The sequence below is a fragment of the Lineus longissimus genome, chromosome 14, assembly GCF_910592395.1.
Source record: "Lineus longissimus chromosome 14, tnLinLong1.2, whole genome shotgun sequence".
Lineage (NCBI taxonomy): Eukaryota > Metazoa > Nemertea > Pilidiophora > Heteronemertea > Lineidae > Lineus > Lineus longissimus.
The window spans coordinates 8,617,252-8,634,025 of NC_088321.1; the positions used below are offsets into that span (position 1 = coordinate 8,617,252).

At 39.7% G+C, this 16,774-nt stretch overlaps 1 protein-coding gene across 1 annotated transcript in view; it reads left to right on the forward strand.

The window, feature by feature from the left end:
- The first annotated feature begins 678 nt into the window (after positions 1-678).
- LOC135499100 (protogenin-like) overlaps positions 679-16,774 on the forward strand; it is a 139,758-nt gene continuing 123,662 nt past the window's right edge. Inside the window, exon 1 of the mRNA XM_064789760.1 lies at positions 679-836. Within this exon, the coding sequence (XP_064645830.1) occupies positions 770-836 (67 nt within the window). The 5' untranslated portion in view covers positions 679-769. The remainder of the gene's footprint in view (positions 837-16,774) is intronic.

A 16,774-nucleotide genomic window follows, 5' to 3' on the forward strand; every position in this document is an offset into this window, starting at 1 on the left:
AACTTTCGTTGTCAAATAAATTGTATACTCGAAGAAAGTGCGGGTGGCACTTGTCATACAAACCATAACTCTAGGTTTTCACTTAAAAAGGAAGTCATTCTATGAAAGATTTGTAGAAAAAAAAGCGATAAAACTGATGATTTTGGCTTTCTAGGATATGAGTAATTTACTATCTGGTTTTCATGAATGGCCAGTAGATAAAAATGAAAATGCACATGTTTTCATATTTCACTGACTTATGTGCTGAATGGATTATCAACAAGACTAGGCCCTGTAGGCCTATGCTTAGAGGAAACCATAGACATATGATGAGGCTGAGTCGAAATGATCCAATATTTGCGTCAAAATGTGTGATTTTCGTGCATAGTTTGACGACCTGTGCGACTGAGAGCGGGAAATAGTCATTGTGGTGACCTTAATTGTGTTGGTCGTGCTGCTTACTGTTTCTCACCCCACTGCTGAATTGACAAATATAAATACCATTATGCACAGGCTGAAAAAACATTCAATAAGTGCACTAAGATTATGAATCTAAGCTAAAGTTTATTTGCGCTTTTGACATGAATAAAAACACTTGTAACGGCAGTATTTCGATTGGTATTTATAGCAAGCAGGCATGCGCGCACCTAACGGATGAGCCCGCGTAGGGTTAAATCAGCCATGAGCAGTGATGGGGTTGAAAGCGTGTATTCATCCGACTAAATTAGAGTAGGGTCTTGATGGAGTGTGCGATCTTTGGGATTTATGTGGCCCTTCCGTGATTGGGGTGATGGCTTCTTTACACCCCTTTATTCTAGGTGGAATATATGGATTAATAATACTAATACGCACATTAGGTGAGTAAGCCAATTTATCTCCAACATCGGGAATTTGGGAAAAAATCGGGTCATTTTTGAGATATCGCATGCCGTTCTCTCTTCTTGATACACGTTTCGAGAATTTTGACCCGAGATGACCCAGGTATTTCCTGTGATAAATTACCCCCCTCGATTCAGAAATAAGTTTTTTTCATTCGACATGTTATCAGTGGTTTATGTTTGATATGTTCACACCATAAATATTCATTTGTTGTGAAGCGTTCGAGCAAGGGGGAGTTACGAAAATGATGAATGAAAACTTTGATAAATCGGCCCAAAATAGCTAAATGTTACTTGAAAAGTTAGCGACCAGAGCCCTTATTTTACTAGTTTGACGCAACCTTCCTGACCCCTGGGTATTTTTCCTGGACTTGAAATTGGGTGTAGATCACGTAAGAGAAGTTTTCACCAAAAAAGAACGCTGCGTTAGCGCCTCCCTTATCTTACACACTCACACATGCTTCCACGCTTCGTGTTGTTTTCGTATACCGCTCATTATAATATGCTAAGTGTAAGAACTTGCGCGTAAATCGCACCAACATGCCTTCAAAACACACCGAAATCTACAAAAATCAGCCACAAATTTTAAAAAATGATTGAACTTTTAGAAACTGTTCGATTTCAAGATGAAATTGGTGTTGTCTATGAGCATTGAAGAGATGTATACATTGTATGCGGTGACCTTATTTTTTATTTTCTTCGTGACCTCGTCAGGGAACGCAGCGAGCCGCGTTCGGCGCCATTTTTCTAATCCGACCCTGAACATTGAATGGTGTGGTGAAGTAGGCCGTTTGAGGTCAGGGAATGTGTCGTCTGTGCTCTGCTAAAACTCTGAACTGGTCTCTTGTATTTGTTTATGGTTGGGAAGGACATTTTGATTGACAGTTGAAACGTCAAATAATCTACTCCTGACATTAGGTAATAATATTATACAACATACTAGCAAATCAGGATGGTGACTTCTCTGGCTCCATAAAGTCAATAATTTTGAATAAATTGAATTGAATTGAATAAATTGAATTGTTGTCTTCTATTGCCTCCTTTTTTGCACTGCCTTGTATCGTATTTATCAAAGAGATACTATTAGGCGGAGATATGGGGGAAATTGGTGATGTTCATGTGACTAATTTGCACAGTTAAATGGGTACGCTGTTCGTATCTACTGGTTGACCTTGAAAATGGAAATGCAGTTTGAAGTAATGAGTTTTTGGTTATACACAATGCCATAGTGCAGTTATCGTGCATGAAAATTTGCTGAAATTTGGTGTATTTATAACACACAATGGCAAGGTTGAAATTTTATATTCAGTAGGTTTTTACGCAATAAATCAATTTCAAATTCAAATTCAAATACAAATTTCAAATTCAATGAACTGTGTAGGCCTTTAAGTGGCTAAACTTTGTTTTGTTTACCAATGAATATGTTCCTGAGTGCAAGCATGGACGTTGACAGAAATGTAGCCAAAATATGTCCTCCAAATTCCAAGATGGCATCCATCTCAAGGCAAAATATGATGGCTTCGAATCATCCCATCGGAAACACCCAAGGTCATTATTTCCAAGTATATAACAGTTGTCGATTGCTTTGCAATTGACCCAATATCTTGCAATTTCAAGCCTTCATTTCCTTTTGACCAAGAGTGTAGTATGTAAACTGAACTAGAACTGGGGCAGTTGATCGAGGTCACGAACCTTTTTGCTCCAATTTATTGAATGTTGTTTGCACCTCTGCTGCTGTAGCTTATTGAAATGTTTCTTGTGGATTTTCTTGAGATGTTGCTAAGTCCATTCTCCAAAGCAGACATGATACTGTATTCTCAAATACCTGGATATACAACGAACCACACTTTACAGTGTAAATGCACTATGCTCAAATGAAGCCTCGTTTTGAATTCAGTGGTTATGGTTTAGTAGGCCTAAAACAAAAATGCTGTGTTTCGGGTCACACGACCGACCCTACCGAAAAGCCTCGACCCTAAAATATTTTTCAAACGTGAGAAAATAATAAAATTCTAACTTTACCAACAAAACTTTGCTGAAACACTGTGTCAGTCTTTCATTTTATTCCTCCCAATGCCAGAAGAGACAAGACCACCATTGATTTTTTAAGCCTTTTAGCAGTTCAATTGTCAATGTTTGACCGCGACACATCAAATACTGCGTTGGGTTGTGAATCTGAAATTTTTGATATGATATTCAGGACAGCCGGGCAAGTAAACGGTGAAAAGTGAACTGGTAGTTGACCACGGAAATTTTTTGATAATCGACAAATTGGACAGAAATTGATATTTCCACTCTTTTTTCAGCCAACTGGCAGAAAAATCTCAAAACACGCCCCCTATTGCCAAATTAGCAAAATTCTAAATAAATTTTTTTCATCAAATAATTTCTTTATATCTGTAGAATTGTAAATATTTTTCCACTACCTCTCCAAATATGTACTTGAGAGTAAAAAACATACTCGCGTCTAATTGATAGGTCTCGACCCTCCAACCTATGAATATTCATTGTTGTTATTGTCTCAGAACGCCAAAAACCATGGGCGTGGCCATCTTGGAACTCTCCACCTCGGTGGGAGAAGGAAACTGACATCACTGAAATCAAAATGGCGGCAGCATGGCTTGTCACGGCAGGTTCTGCTAGTTTGTTTTGTGTAAAGTTCCACCATACAACAAGTCTGAAGTGATCAACAATTCCTAGACACTGCAAACAGGATACGTTGGAAGCAACAAACCGTAGTTTTCAATCATATATTGAGGAAAACAATAAAATGAAATAAAATAATCTTCCGACCGTCCTGCCCTAAAATTTATTTTTGAGGTGACCCAAAACACAGCTTTTTTTTTAGGCCTTAGGTGTGGTAGCTGTCAAAAAGCATTTAAAACCACTTTTTGTTGCTTAATTGGATATATTTTAGAATAGAAATTGATACATCACTGTCGTTATTGATTGTCTCACCAAAACCACTCGGGTGGAGCTGAAATGTTGGACAAATCCTCTGCCTCACTTTTGGTCTACATTTTAGCTCCACCCTCAGTATCAATTCCTTAAACAGAAAAGCTTCGCGTGGAGGATATTTTCGCAAATGTCGCGAGTTGGTCATGCTCATGAAAATATTCTACCGTGAAAATCTCCTGCTTTTCAACAAGAATTCCATGTCTTGTTGCCATGGTTCCACTAGCATTGCATCCAACTAGGCCCTGTGTCGATCTCGGCTTAGTAAACTGTAATAGATAAAGAGGTGATTAATTAGAGACAGCATATACCATGCAATTAGCACGTATCATAAAATACACCCAACTAATACAAACTCCAATGCGCATTACTTTTGCCTAATCAATGCTCATCTTTGTGTGCTTCTAATATTAGAGGGGTTACTGGGGACAAGATTCGGGATACGTGATTTAGGATACCAGGAAACAAGGTGAACGTTTTCCCCCTAAAACCATTCGATGTCGCCATATTGAAAACTCAGTCTGCTTACCCACCACACAGTTATTGTGATGAGGTCGCGCATAGTTCTCCCCAATAATGTTACATTTCGATATTTGTTGAGTATTTTTAGCTCAGCTGACAAAGTCAGCGGAGCTAGTAGTATAGCTGTTCAAATGGTGTCCGTCCTGCAATCCATCCATCTAGGGACCCATCTGTGGACAAAATTGGACATTTCTGACCGGGAAGGCCTAGCCACTTCGTTGACGGTGCTAAATTAGGAGTTGCCCAAGGTGAACTCAAAAAACGAAAAATCGGCGCGATCCGACCTGTATTAAGAGAATGAGGTCATTTCGCGTTTAGATTTCTTTCCCTTTTTACCTCGGTCCACAGAGCAAATATTGTTTTCAAATGTGGCTGAATATTTTTAAATATTTTTTCATTTTTAGCTCACCTCTTAGCAGAGGTGAGCTTATCCCATACCGTGGCGTCCGTCGTCCGTCGTCGTCGTCGTCGTCGTCGTCGTCGTCGTCCGTCGTCGTCCGTCGTCCGTTAGCAGGGCACGTTTCGTAACTGTTAGAGCTATTGAGTTGAAACGTGGTACACATGTACTCTTATGTAATGACACCTTGGAGACCAAGTTTCGGTCCGATTCGTTTCATGGTTTGGCCACCAGGGGGCCAAACGTTAAAAGTGAAAATATGCAATATCTCCCTTAATAGTAGTCGGGAAATTTTGAAAAAAATATGGTAGGTACTTCTAGCAAAGGTGCATCATATATCCTCCAGGTTTTTGATTTGACCTCCTTTTCAAGGTCACAGAGGTCAAATGGTGTAAATTGGCCGTTAGGATGTAACGATGGCACGTTTCTAAACTGCAATGACTATTGATACCAAATTTGGTACACATTTACCCCTTAGTCAGGTGATCTTAGGGACCGAAGTTTGGTCCAATATGATTCACCACTTGACCACCAGGGGGCAAAATCCAAAAACCTTAAAAATGTGATTATTCCTTAACTTCTTGCCCGATTGCCACCAATTTGATATCATGGGTACATCTAACCACCATACAGTATATGTTACACAGGTTTTTAATTTGACCTTCTTGTCAAGGTCACAGAGGTCAAATGGCGTAAATTCGCCGTCAGGCCGTAACTATGGCACGTTTCTTAACTGCAATGACTATTGATCACAAATTAAGTACACATGTACCCCTTGGTCAGGTGATCTCAGGTACCGAAGTTTGGTGCGATCTGATTTGCCGTTTGGCCTCCAGGGAGGGGGTCAAATCCTAAATTCTTCAAAATGCCATTATTCCTAGTAATGACTTGCCCGATTGGCACCAATTTTATATCATAGGTACATCTAATTCTAACAACCATTCAATGTGTCACCCGGGTCTTCTTTGATTTGACCTACTTTTCAAGGTCACAGAGGTCGAATGTACTGTAAATTGGCCATTTTGGGGAAATTGTAATTGCTTGGACCTACATCAAACCTAACACTACATGACACAATACCATGCTCTTTATCCATCTTTCCTCCACATGAGGTGAGCACAATGGCCCTGGCCATTTCATTTACTTTTAATGGAATTAATATAGTTTTCACCGCCAGTTGGCGCTGCAGGCACATTGCCTGAATTTTGGCGATTTCAAATTTGGCGGTGGCTTAACTTTTTTGCAAGCAGTGCCGCTGATTGGCCGATCGATAGAAGAGATGCCACCATTTAAAAATGGCGGTAGTCGCTGCTTCAATGAAGGTGAGTGAACTTTCTCATGTTCAATCGGTTGATACTCTTTTAATCAACATGACCATGTACCTGAAATTTGTTTAGGTACTGAAAAGAGTCTATATAATTCAGATTTATCAATAGTTTTTTATAATATTCCGGAAATTTTGTGCACAAATCAGCGGAAGTTGGTGCTCGTCTCATGTCATTTTAGAGCGAAAAATTTGTTTCCGTCGATCTCTACCACTGAAAAATTGCTTGCATAGCTTCGAATTTTTGTGAAAATAAGTATCTGAACTTGGTTTCAAATAGTCTAGAGAGTTACCTTTGTGGTGATACATATGGTATGTGATAAATATTTGTGGAATTTGTGAAATTCGGTTTTCAAACGTGCCGATGATGCAAGCGATCTCGCGTGAATTTTGCAAGTCCTGATATGTCGACCGGGTGTCAAAAATCACTCGCCTAAATTCAATTCAAAGATCGAAAATGACATCTGAACTTAGTTTCAAATAGCCTACGCAATTATCATTTCGGTGATATATAATGCATGCATGTAATAATTGATTAATCTACCTAAAACGCGCAATTAAAACGGCGAAAGATCGTGATAAACACTCTGGTGGCGGTCGCACTAAATAACGACCGGTAGGGCCCGGCGTGTGGCGGAGAAAAAAGGTAGCGCCCGGAGGTTGAAACGGGATTTTTATGCACTTTTAACTGTATATATATGTTGTTTAGATGTATTTCTAACAGTTCTGTAACTTTTATGACCAAGCTTGCACCCAAAGTTGGTAAAATTGATGTTTGTTTATGGACTGCGCTAGCGACCGGAGAATTCGCCGTTGGCCATTTTGGGACGGTCAACAAATCTCGCCATTTACGTTTGTTTACAATTATTTTGAAAGTCACATTAGGCTTATGACATCGTAGTATGAATTCCACTGCAGTTTCCTTACGCAGCAATGCTCATGTTTATGGTTGGCAATCCTGTACTGTCTGTACACTGCGCTGTGCAGGCTTAGAGTATAACTCAACAGGCCCTCATGATTCATTTGATGGACACCTTATTTGATAGTACCTCATCATTAAGTCCACTAGATCCTGTTCTGTTACATGATAGACAATTTTCAAAATGTAGTACACCACTCGCTCACGGCTCACATCATGTGGGCACGGTTGGCTGTTGAGTGTTATGGTTCAGTCTGTGAGACTAATTCAAAGAGGTTACACTTTTATTTTGAATTGGAAAACAACCCCCAGGACTGACTTTTCACTGAGTGATAAGTGTGCCCTTCGAAGGTTAAGTCTCTTTCTGGATTTGCTTCCATAGATGCCTTGTTCAGGATATCATCTGACCGATGCCTGATCAAGCACAGACTGTATCCGGTGGTGTACATTTCCCCGTCTGTGTCACCCTTTTTTATTCAGTCAGTGTTAATTTCTCTTCTCTTTTTTTACAGATTAACTGTTGTTGGTTATTGCAAGAGGAGTCGTTGGCACATTTCAAGTCCAGGAAAGCACTTGCTGTTCCCACATTCAGAGTAAGGTGTGCTTACTCGTTTTACTGCTTTCCATTCCTGGAGAGCGTTATCAAATATCTGCCGCAAGGCAACAAATATCTGCCGCAAGGCGCTTCAATATCTGCCGAAAGGCATCAAATATCTGCCGCACCAATAAAGTTCATTTTGTTAACCAACTCTTTATCTTCTTCGTTGCCTCATAATAACGGTACCGACACACACTTGACCCTTGCCTTCACCTATCCATTTCAGCTGAGCGCCAGGCCCTTGGGCCTCTTGTCTCTTTATATCGTAGCTCAGTAAGTTGATAAATAATGGTCGTAGTCAATTTTAACATTTGAATCGTCTTCTCGAAAAGTTTTTCTCGAATCGAGCTCAAAAGAAATAGTTTTAAGATAAGATAAGATAAGATAAGCTTTATTTTCGTCGGTATGAGATATAAAAACGTGAGCTATGAAGGGCTCTTTTACCGATATCTAACATAAAATATAAAAAAAGAAGAACAATAAATAAATAATACATTACCGGTTATCACTATATTCATTAGGGTAAGACAATGTAGATATTAAAAGAACAGACCTAATATGGTACTAGAATACTACAATCTTTTAAAAATGCGATTTAAAAAGAGCACATTGCACATTTACATTCTTCGCCCTTCCATGTTTCTAAAAGTTTATGAAAAATAGTAAAATTGTTGACCTCACGAATATGGTTTGGCAGGTCATTCCAAATCTTTGATGCTTCGTAACTGAAACTGTTTTTGCCATATGTTATGGTATTAAAATGTTCGGCCTGTACATTTTTGCAACAGAGGTTACGTGTAGTTTCTTTCTTTTCAAAGATTTAACAAATAGCAGGGTCTTTGTTTTTAGCTCACCTCTGGGGAGCTTAGACAACACAGTGGTGTCCATCATCGTCGTCGTCCGTGAGTGGAGCATGTTTCGTCACTGCTAGGGCTAGATGGCTAAAACTTGGTGTGATGGTAGCTTTGGGCAATATGCCCAGACATATTTTTCTTTTTCGCGATATGACCTTCTTTCTGGCCTCCAGGCAGTCATCTTCAGAATTGGTTTTTGCCTTTTGAAGCTTGAAGCGTGGTGACGAAATTTTTATAGTGGGGGTATATGAGAAGGTTAAATGACGTACCACCCAGGTTTTGATTTGACCTACTTTTCAAGGTCACAGCTGTCAAAGTTAACAAAATCACCGATAGGTGGCATGTTTCTTTTCTATTTGAGGTAAAAGGTTCTAAACTTGCGAGGACATGTATCTAGGGACCCTCTATTCTACCCCAAATATTTGTCCCCCTGACTTCAAATATGGCAAATATGGATTGCAACCAAATTTCATGTGATTGTATATCTATGTACTCTCTACAACATCCCTGATTTTCAGTCAAATCCATTGACCCATATTGATGCTAGGCGGCCGTCTTGATAATTAAACAAAGTCCTATGACTCCGAAACTAATGATCGCTTTGCAACCAAACTTCATGTGATTATGCATCTATGTACTCTTATCAATATCCCCAATTGTCAGTCTAATCGCATCACAGATATGGCCACCAGGTTGCCATCTTGAAAATCCAACGAAGTCCTATTACTCCTAAACTGTTGAACAGATAACCAATTTCCATGTGACATGTACACTCTTCAATAATCCTGAAATTCAGTCAACTTTATAACCAAAATGCTATATACTTAGATGGTACCGGTAATTTTCTTTTGAGTCATTGAGTCGAGAAGAATAATATTATTCAATGGAATCAAAACTGCAAAACTAGCCATAAACTGTTCTTCCCACATCCACTGTAAGTGACATGCATTACATTACTGGTGGTGAGCACATGGTCCCTGGGCCATTTCATTCTAGGATTTTGTACATTTCTTCGGCAATAGTTCTCTGTCTCTCCGTAAATGCAGAGACACCGAATTGTCTACTGCAAGAAGTGACTCATACGAGCTAGTAAGTCTACATTTGATGACATTCTTCAGTCCCTGCTTGATTTGGCCGCCATGCCCCTTCTTCACCTCCTTCACACTTGGAGGTAATTTTCTCCTCCAAGGCAGGATGAGCGTTTATGCGTGCCACTATGGTTATGCAGCAATTGGGTTTATTGGCCTAGTGACTCCAACTTTGAATCTTGATACACTAGTTTTTATAAGAGATTTAATCTTTCCAGTTTTTAGCTTCGCTTGCAATTTTTGACTCACCGGTACGGTGAGTCTATACAACACCGCAGTGTCTGTCGTCCGTCGTTGTCTGTCGTATCCTATTTCAAAAACAGTGGCACGTTTCTTAACCGCTAGGGCTGTGGACTCAAAACTTTGTATGCATGACCCCCTAGGTCAGATGACCTTTGACACTGAATTTCGGTCCGGTCTGATTCTTGACTTGGCCATCAGGGGCCAAAACTGAAAACATAAATAGTGTGATATCTCACTTATTAGTGATTTGTTTTTGATGACATTTTTATGGTAGGTACTCCCAGGCAGGATACATCACATGTCGTAAAGGTTTTCGATTTGACCTGTTTTTCAAGGTCATAGAGGTCAAATGGCATAAAATTGCCATTTGAGCTGACTGTGGTACGTTTCGTAATTTCTGCTAGGGCCATGGGGCTTGAACTTTGTACACAAGACCCCCTAGGTCAGGTTACCTCTGACACTGAATTTTGGTCTGATCTGTTTCTCGACTTGGACACCAGGGGGCAAAAATTGAAAACCTAGAAAGTGTGATATCTCGCTCATTAGTGATTCGTATTCGATAAAGTAGTTATGGTAGGTACTCCCAGCAAGGATACATTACATATTGTACAGGTTTTTGATTTGACCTACTTTTCAAGGTCATAGAGGTTAAATGCTGTGAATTTGCTGTTTGGTGGCCTAACTATGCCATGTTTCTTTTCTGCAATGACAATTAAGTTCATATTTGTTGCACATTATCCCAAAGGTAAGGTTGCATGGCCTAAGTTCAGGACTTCCACATGGACATATGAAGTGCCCTATGATTAGGATACAGATACTAGTAGTACCTCAGAGTCTTCCTCGGTCATATCTCAAGGAAAATTCATTGTCAATTAAGTTGTTACCTAAATACCGGTGAGCACAATGGCCACTGGCCTTTTCATTAAATTTTTCAAAAGTGGTGATATCTCACTATTTAGTGATTTGTTTTTGATGAAATATTAATGGTAGGTACTCCCAGCCAGGATACATCACATATCATAGAGGTTTTCGATTTGACCTATTTTTCAAGGTCATAGAGGTCAAATGGCATAAATTGGCCTTTTGAGCTAACTGTGGTACGTTTCGTAACTGCTAGGGCTATGGGCTTGAAACTTTGTACACAAGACCCCCTAGGTCAGGTTACCTCTGACACTGAATATTTTGCAGAAATTCACTGTTTTTAACACGTTGACTGCCAATCCAAAATTGTTGGCCCATCCCATATGCCAACCTACGAGCTTTTGTACAGTAATTGGGCAATGTATAGGGAGTACAAAAACGTATACTAGGGCTTACTCTCCACCTCCGGAGGTAATTAAATCACTTTTAAAACACTCGTAGTTGGCACCAGGATAGAGCACCTCATGGGGTTTGCCAACTACGAGTCGTAGTGTGGCACCAGTGAACAATGCCTCCTTCCATTTTGCCAACTACGAGTGACTACAAATATCTAATTCATGCAATATTTATGAGCCATGATAGTATTATGATTTGGGTTATTTTATGAATATTTAGGCATATCATGTTGGTATAAATAATACCACATGCACGCGTTGACTGCAAGGGAATTTAGGTAACAATATGACTTACTACGAGTATACTCGTAGTTGGCCAATCCAAAGAAATGCTTCATCCTGGTGCCAGCTATGAGCGGGATTTGATAGAGAGCATTATTACCTCCAGTAGAGAAGAGTGAGCCCTAGTAATATACGTTTTATGCATATTGAGTCCTACTGTGCTGCCAGCAGTGATTATAGCATGCATTCACCATTGCCAGACTAATTTATATCACACTGAAATCTGTAGGCTCTCTACGAGATAACTCGTAGTCCGCAGTCAACGTGTTAACCCTTTCGGGATGCTTGGTACGCAGGGCGTAATATGTATTTCCCACACTATTTCCGTATGATACGCTCTGCGTATCATGCCTTCAACACAGTGATACACTAAGTGTATGGTGCTGCCATCGCCTAATAGGTCATAAACCTAAAGCTAATGGTTCGGCGAATCGGTCCTGGCTGGTTTGCCCGGTTTCCCCCGGGGATTTTGGCAGGAATTGGGTGTGGCACGTTGCAGCAATAATGGCGAAAAGACCGTTGTCTTCTTTACAGCGGAGGAGCTAGCTGATGCATTTATGAATAATTCAGACAGTGGGGATAATGATATCTATTTAGGAGAGTATGGTTTGAGTGACTCTGGTGTCGAAAATGATTCCAACTTGGAATTTGATCGTGTTGATCAGCCCCCCCCCCCCCCCCGAAGAAGAAGAAAAGAAATTTCATTAATCTGCATTTATTTCCAAAATATTATCAACATTTGGGGGTTTGTGAGTAATTGGTCTTTGAGCCCACTGAGCCACTACAGCCAACTTTGACCGTTTCACTCTGGAGGCATGTTTCAAATGTTAACATTGTCCTTTGTCATTCAAAGCTGTAGAATTTAAAATGGTGTCATTGAACCCCCATGTCATTGACCCCGATTTTGAAAGGGGACATTGACCTCGAAGCTACAATTATGCTAATCATATAATTACCAGCATTTAAAATACTGAAAATCATCATTCCTAACCCCGAAGGTAACAGTGCCTTTCAAACAATGTATTGTGCTAATTTGTACTAATTGTCAAATCAACAAAATGAGCCTGAACCTTATGGTCATATCCCTTTAAAAATGGAGGGTGTATCTAAGATCTTGATAAATTGCAAAAAAGCTTGGTGTGATGAAAATCTGAATGAACTTATCTTTTTTGTTGAGCCTAGAGGGGCATTTGCTCCCTCCTTCCCCTTTTGCTACGACCAAGAACTGAGGATGGATTCCAAGGAAATCGACCCAGTTTCCACTGTTTATGTCATCAATGGCGCAAAAAATTACTTCTTTTGACCTTGATTGACTATAGAGACTATTTCTAAGACAATTGAAGCATTGAAGTCAGCTGAATGAATGAAATTTACACTTTTATACCACAAAATCCAAAATGAAATAGCTCTATGCGGTAATTCAGAAAATCTTCTGAACAGATGGGGTTGAAGCCCACGCCTGAAAACGGCAACAGTAAGCCTTTTGAATATCAAGACTTAGTTTGTTCCGAAGTCTGGCCGCCTGCACAAGGAAGCTCCTGTCACCGTACGTCTCCAGGCGATACCTTGGGATCCCCAGGAGACAATTGTCTTCAGACCTCCGGGATCGCTCAGGGTCGAAGGATGGAAGGAGCTCAGATATGTTATTTGTATGTAAGCCGGGCCAAGTCCTTTTCTTGCTTTGTATGAGTAGCATTACATGTACTGCAAACATTCATTATCACTGAGTTGTATTCGATACACATGTTTGGCGAAAACAAACATTGAAGTGTACCATTATTTTAAGGAGAGCTATTTTGGCCAATTCACTCTGCTACCTGCATGACCTCATGACTATCATCATGTGTGGAGACACGGACTGAACTTTAAGTTGTTAGCGAATGATATCCTCCATTCTTGTCCCCAAAGAGACCCTCCATACGTTAGAGTGTATTTATACTCATTTCTTGTGATATTATTTCATATTGTACCGTCCATACCGTATGTTGTCAGCGCCAGAGTTGTTACAAAACGTAAAATAGGGCGGCCGTTGTTGTCGATGCTGAATAATAGGGCTTTGACCCTAAAACTATAAGTGTAATTATATAATTGCTGATCACTTACAGCTCATAATTAGGACTTACTGTTCTTTTTTTATGCATTGTTCTAATACTCATACCAGAGGTATAATTAGCTATTTCGTCGACCTTCATGCATTTGTTATTAGTGAATATAATGCTGATACTCTAGATTCATCAGAAAGCCTGTTTCTGAATATTCAAGAAACTATTTCAGCAGATGGCATGGCCATGCAAACATGAATGAAGCTAAATAGTGAGCACTTTTGTATAATGCTTTTTGGGAAAAATTAGTTTGAAGACACTGAAACTCACATTCTTTCAGTGAGAGCAGAATTTGTATGATATTCTCAACTTTTGTGCTGGCGTTAGCATGAAATTGTGCCCATTGAATTTCCGCAAAAAACCTAATCAAAATTTTACTTCAGCTTTGCAATGTTGCATATTTCGATACAGCACTTGATTGTGTTTTCTTCAATATCTCAATTGAAACTGCTGTCGGAAATACAAGGCACTGGGTCCAGTACAATGATACATGCAATCCAGTGAACATAGCAATTTTGGTGTGTTAGAATTTGATATATGATGAATGACACAATTTTCAGGTCGCCCTTTAAATTTTTGTATGCATGAGAAGGAGGTCAGGTTGAATGTTTTTGATGTGGTCACGTTATGTGTTAAGCTTACTCACCTGTGACGGAACAGAATCGATAAAAAAGATTTACATGCTCGGAACGACTTGTGGAAATTCATATGGAAATTCTTAAACGATAAAATTCACTTGGACAGAGTTCAAATCGATTGTCATCGCTGCCAGTTATTGTAACAGCGGAGTCATAAACGTTTACGTTGGTGCGATATAAGTTTACACAAATACAAAATATCATTTGCCGTTTATTAAAATACTGAGGCCTCGGCAAAGGTGTGTGAGCTCCAGCTTATTCTTTTCTATTATTGGGCAATTTCTGATTGACGTGTACAGTGTGGCGATTCAAATTATATGCCAGTTAGGCCAGGGTTATACAGGGTGGTCCAAAACGCAACCGGATGCTTCCACTACCAGGGGGTTAAAACTATTGATACCAGTGGATGGGTAATCTTTCCGGAAGAAGAATGATACCAAGATTGACCGATTCTCCTCAGTAGTTTTTGTTGTAAAGACGTTTTCATACAGCAAAGTTGGAGTCTCTTGGCCAGGTTCAATGCAGAAAATAGAACACTTCTGTTGTAGGTGGCTCTAGGAAAATTTGTCCCCTGAAAATTCGTCCCCGAAAACTCGTCCCCGGAAAATTCATCCCCTAGGAAAATTTGTCCCCGGATAACTCGTCCCTGAGGAAAATTCGTCACCGGATAACTCGTCCCTTAGGAAAATTCATCACCGGAATATTTGTCACCGGAAAATTCGTCCCCAAGGATAATTCGTCCCCGGAAAATTTAACAAAAGTTGAACGTTTCTGACATTACTTTCTAGTAATAACTACTACTTACTACTTTGGGCTTTTCTCCTTCATTATATCTCTCTTTACTACCCTATTAGCTAGTTACCTACTCCACTTTTTTCATAGTAGGTAGAGGTAAGCAGGCGAAATTTTTTTTTTTTCAAATCAGTCACCAACTTTATAAAGTCCTTCATTATTCATACACTGCATGACAAATTTTGAAATATAGTCTGTTTGACATAACTTAGACATTTCGATATTTAGCTATAGCTAGGTCCATTCTGTAGAATGTACTATATTTAAGAGTCTTAGAAAGTAAAGTTAGAAACTTTCAACTGTGTAAAATTTTCTGGGGACGAATTATCCTCGGGGACAAATTTTCCAGGGACGAATTATCCTCGAGGAAGAATTTTCCAGGGACGAATTATCCTCGGGGAAGAATTTTCCAGGGACGAATTTTCCTAGGGGACAAATTTTCCGCGGATGAATTTTCCTCAGGGACGAATTTTCCTTGTTGTTTCACTGTTGTAGGTTAATACCAACATCTTCAACCTTCACTCAGTTGCAAATGGTCACTGGGAACCTGATTGTCAACATTATCTCATATCAGTATTATTACCTTACATTTAATCCACCTACTTACTAAGTTCAATTTATCGGCACAGTTCAATTTTTTCTATGCGCGAATGAAGCCTGTCTATGCTCCACAAAATAAGCACTAAAACAAAATCGGGTGGTATTGTTATATCCCCATCCACTGATATCAATGGTTTTAACCCCGTGATAATGGAAGTATCCAGTTGCAGTTTTTCTGAACCACCCTGTATGTGACCCGTCACAGCAAAACCAGGCGCATGATGCTCTGAGCTTGGCAGGTTGAGACGGACTGGTTGTTCATTTCACTGTTACCTTATGTTAAATCTGAGAACATCATTGTCTCCCATTTTTGGCTAACCTCGTGAGCCTATGCCGATGATGTGGCGTCCGTCGTCATCGTTGTCTACTGACGGCGTATTTTAGTGCGGCACATTTTGTAACCGCTTGAGGTCTGGACTTAAAACTTGGACCTAAACAATATGGCCGCCAGGTGGCCGTCTTGAAAATTCAATAAAATCTCTAAATTCTCCATAAAAGGCACTTCTGTGCAACATGTGCCTCACTGAGGTGGCTGAATCCCTAAAATCCGGTTTGGTTTTGAGGCGAGGAACAACAATAAAAACCAAACTTCAAAGAAATCCAACCAGTAGTTTGCCCTCCAGAGCCCCAAACAATGTGAACATAACATTTATGAATGGACTTTAGTTAACCTGAGTGTGAATTAGTTTCTGTTGACACTCAGGACATTTTAGACCGCATTCAGATTCCTTCGTATCTCATTTGGTCTTTTCTGCGTCAAGTAAACGGCCCTAGAAGGAATCAATGTCATATGTGCCACGGCACCACCTTGTTGGAACTGAAGGGAATAAATAATTGAAAGAAGGATGAGTAAGCTGAACATGGCTAGAATATTTATCTTCACAAGAAATGGTTGGCTCAGCCTCAGAAGATACTTTGACTTTCTGTGGAATATGTAAACTGGTGTTCAGGTGTATGGACGATGTACTGTTGCCATGGTTATCTTAGAAACATCTGGAATTGCTTATTCTTTGATGGGAATGTACTGTGTTTGAACACGATGTTGAAAATCAAGGAAGGGCCTATCGCGCCATGGGGCAAAGATATTGCCATGGTGATCTCATCGAATCTGCAAAAACAGGGAAGAAAATGAACAGGCTAAAACAGTACCGGTATGCAAATATCAGTCTTTTATAATATATAATATAACATTTTCGAAATTCTTTAAGTCTCAAATTATTTCAATTATTTTCCCTACGTTCAGTTTCCATCAACTCAGAAACGAGACCCTTTCACTAACGGAGTCTG